Source organism: Amblyomma maculatum, chromosome 5 (genome assembly GCF_055883805.1).
Source record: "Amblyomma maculatum isolate TAMU_Amacu chromosome 5, ASM5588380v1, whole genome shotgun sequence".
Taxonomy (NCBI): Eukaryota; Metazoa; Arthropoda; class Arachnida; order Ixodida; family Ixodidae; genus Amblyomma; species Amblyomma maculatum.
In genome coordinates this window covers 37,926,807-37,929,447 of record NC_139348.1, presented here as the reverse complement: position 1 = coordinate 37,929,447, position 2,641 = coordinate 37,926,807, and the positions used below count along the sequence as shown (strand labels likewise).

The 2,641-nt window shown below is 44.8% G+C and overlaps 1 protein-coding gene across 1 annotated transcript; it reads right to left on the bottom strand.

The window, feature by feature from the left end:
- Positions 1-488: 488 nt before the first annotated feature.
- Positions 489-1,150, bottom strand: LOC146188065 (uncharacterized). The gene has a single exon (XM_084604990.1). It carries the CDS (start codon positions 1,038-1,040, stop codon positions 489-491), a length of 552 nt encoding a protein of 183 aa, XP_084461116.1. The 5' UTR covers positions 1,041-1,150.
- Positions 1,151-2,641: the final 1,491 nt, after the last annotated feature.

The window sequence follows — 2,641 nt, the reverse complement described above, 5'->3', positions numbered from 1 at the left end:
TGACTGCCCCGATGACGTTAGGGCGTTATCTCAGGACCAAATTGTGCACGCCGGATGCTACTGGCTTTTGCTGCTACTGAGAGATGTGTTTCGCCTTGAATTAAAACTTCATCCAACGACTTGTTAGTCACATCTCAATCAGTCTCAATCAGTTTATTTCCAGTTTTCTTTACAAAAAAAAAAAAACTGAGGGCGGCAAGATAAAAGCAGTCGTTACGACCGCTTGACAAGCCTCGCCACCCCTACAAAGTGGCAGTTTTGTAGCGACTGAAAGGGCGAGATTGATAAACACTTGTTACACACGGAATAGAAGGTAAAAGACGCATACACTCAAAATTATCTGGGTACATCTGACGCATACACTCAAAATTATCAGGGTACATCGGACGTTCTAGAATAAAAAGAAAGAAAAAGAAAGGAAAAAGAAACATAGTGGTTACATAACATTACAATTCAATACATGTTGGCAGAAGCACAGTACAATCAATTTAATCAAGGAATGTGTTCCGAATAGCTGCGGAAGACATACTCTGCAACTGGTCATAAAACGGTGTGTTTAAATACTTGGGAAGTATATATTTTAGTGTAGAAAGACCGTAATTTGTTCGGCATCGCGGTAAAGAGTAGGTAGGGCTTTTTCGTGTCGTATACGGCGTTTGGTGTCGGGTAAGTACCACCATGTTAGAAAAGAATGTGTTGTTATTGGCCGTTGTTTTTTTATAGAAGGATGCAAACCTGTAGTCAAACATTTTGTTGATCGGTATTATTTTGTATTGCAGGTAGATCAGACTTGTATGTGCGGCATATGGCACGTTGGCAATTACACGAAGTACTCTTTTCTGCAGAATTAAGATCTTCTGGATGTTAGAAGCTGTAGTTTTTCCCCAAACAAGGAAGCAATACGATACATAGGAATAAAAGAACGCGTAGTAAAGGTGCAGCTTTGTCTTGACAGGAAGAATATACTTATTTCGTGCAATAATCCCGACATATTTAGAGAGAGCTGCGCAGACTTTGCTCACATGGGCATCCCAGGACATAGTGGCTGAAAACACGACACCAAGTGAGGTATATGTTTGTACATACTCAATGGGAGCGTTAGCTAAATAGAGGATTGGCACATTGATTATGTGTTGCCCCTTTGGATGGAATAATAAAGCCTTAGTTTTTTCCTTGTTTATATTACTGAAAAGGAGCCTGGAAGGAATCGCAGGGAACGCAACGCTTGCGACCAGGCGCTAAGCTCTCTTCGAGCTTTTTCTTGTTTCTTTTGTTTACTGCGAAGCACACCTTAAATGTTATCGACCACTCCATACGTAGTGGGCACTGTGGAAAGCAGCTGCAGCGCTTTATTTTTCAGCGCCCGTGATAGCGCATGCCCAAGGTGAGTTTGCACTTTGCATCGATGGAAGCGCTTCCGCAAAGGCGACAGGAATGACGCGATCGCCTCACTTACTATCGCGCAGTCACCGCGATACTATCTCCCTCACCCTCCCAAGAGAAAGGGAGCTGTTCGCTCTCATCCTTTTTACCCACGCAGCAGACGCGCCAAGAAAACAGGGGTGCCACCTCCCGGCCCCGCATCCGCTCAGTGTTCCTTCGCAGTGGGCTGTATATTTATGACGGGGGCTGTACTTGTATATACACACACGCACTGTATTACATACATGGGAGGACTACGAAAGGTGCGATACTAGCAACAATCACATATTAATAGGTATTCCGTGTTCATCAATGCCTACAGAACACAAACTCAAAAGGAATAACAATGAGAAACTTAATGAAATATGATTAAATCTTATATGGCAATACACTCCTCATGATTCGAGGTACTTAACAAAGTATGGTTAGTATGGCAAAGCTGGCATAACAAGCCTGCCGTCCCGAATGACGAAGAAACGGGTGTGCCAGCGCTGCAAAAACTGCGTCTCTCCATCTCTGTCCAGCTGATCAGAGAGATACTTCCACAATAGAAGACGCAGTCTCTGCAGCGCTGGGTACATGGCCCTGGCTGGCCGTCTACGGACTTCAGCAAGGCAGCACCTCTTCCGAGCACGAAATATACACAGGCGACTACTAGCCGCGCAAAATATATAATCTTTCCAACACACAATTAGATCCTCGGCAGCACTGTTTCCGCAGGGGGGGGGGGGGGGGGGGTATCAATGGTCACACAACTACTTGAGGCAGTAAATGATTTTGCGACAGCTATAGATAGACAGAGCCAAACAGAGATTATCTTATTAGATTTTGAGAAAGCGTTTGGCTGCGCTTCCCACCAAAAGCTGTTATTAAAACGGCAACCAATACTTCAAAATGACACATTGCTTTCCGGCATAGCGGCGTATCTTTCGTCGCGGCACCAGTGCGTGTCGACTGAAGGTTGTTGTTGTGGCTGTAGGAAGAAAAAAAAAGAAAATGCACGGGCCCGCTACTGGCTCTGTAGCTGAGCCACCTCAGCTGCCTGATTTATTGATTTATTTTTAAAACTGATTTATTTAGAGGAAAGGAAAGGCGCGGTAACTGTCTCACTTGTTTTCTGTGGACACCGCAACCGCGCCGTAAGGGAAGGGAGGAAGATGGGAGTGAAAGTGGAAAGAGAGAAAGAGGAGCCGTAGTGGGGGGCTACGGAGTAATTTCG

Bases quoted from the DNA above. Each gene is read 5' to 3' on its own strand.
- LOC146188065 (XM_084604990.1), bottom strand. From the start codon at position 1,040: ATGTCCTGGGATGCCCATGTGAGCAAAGTCTGCGCAGCTCTCTCTAAA.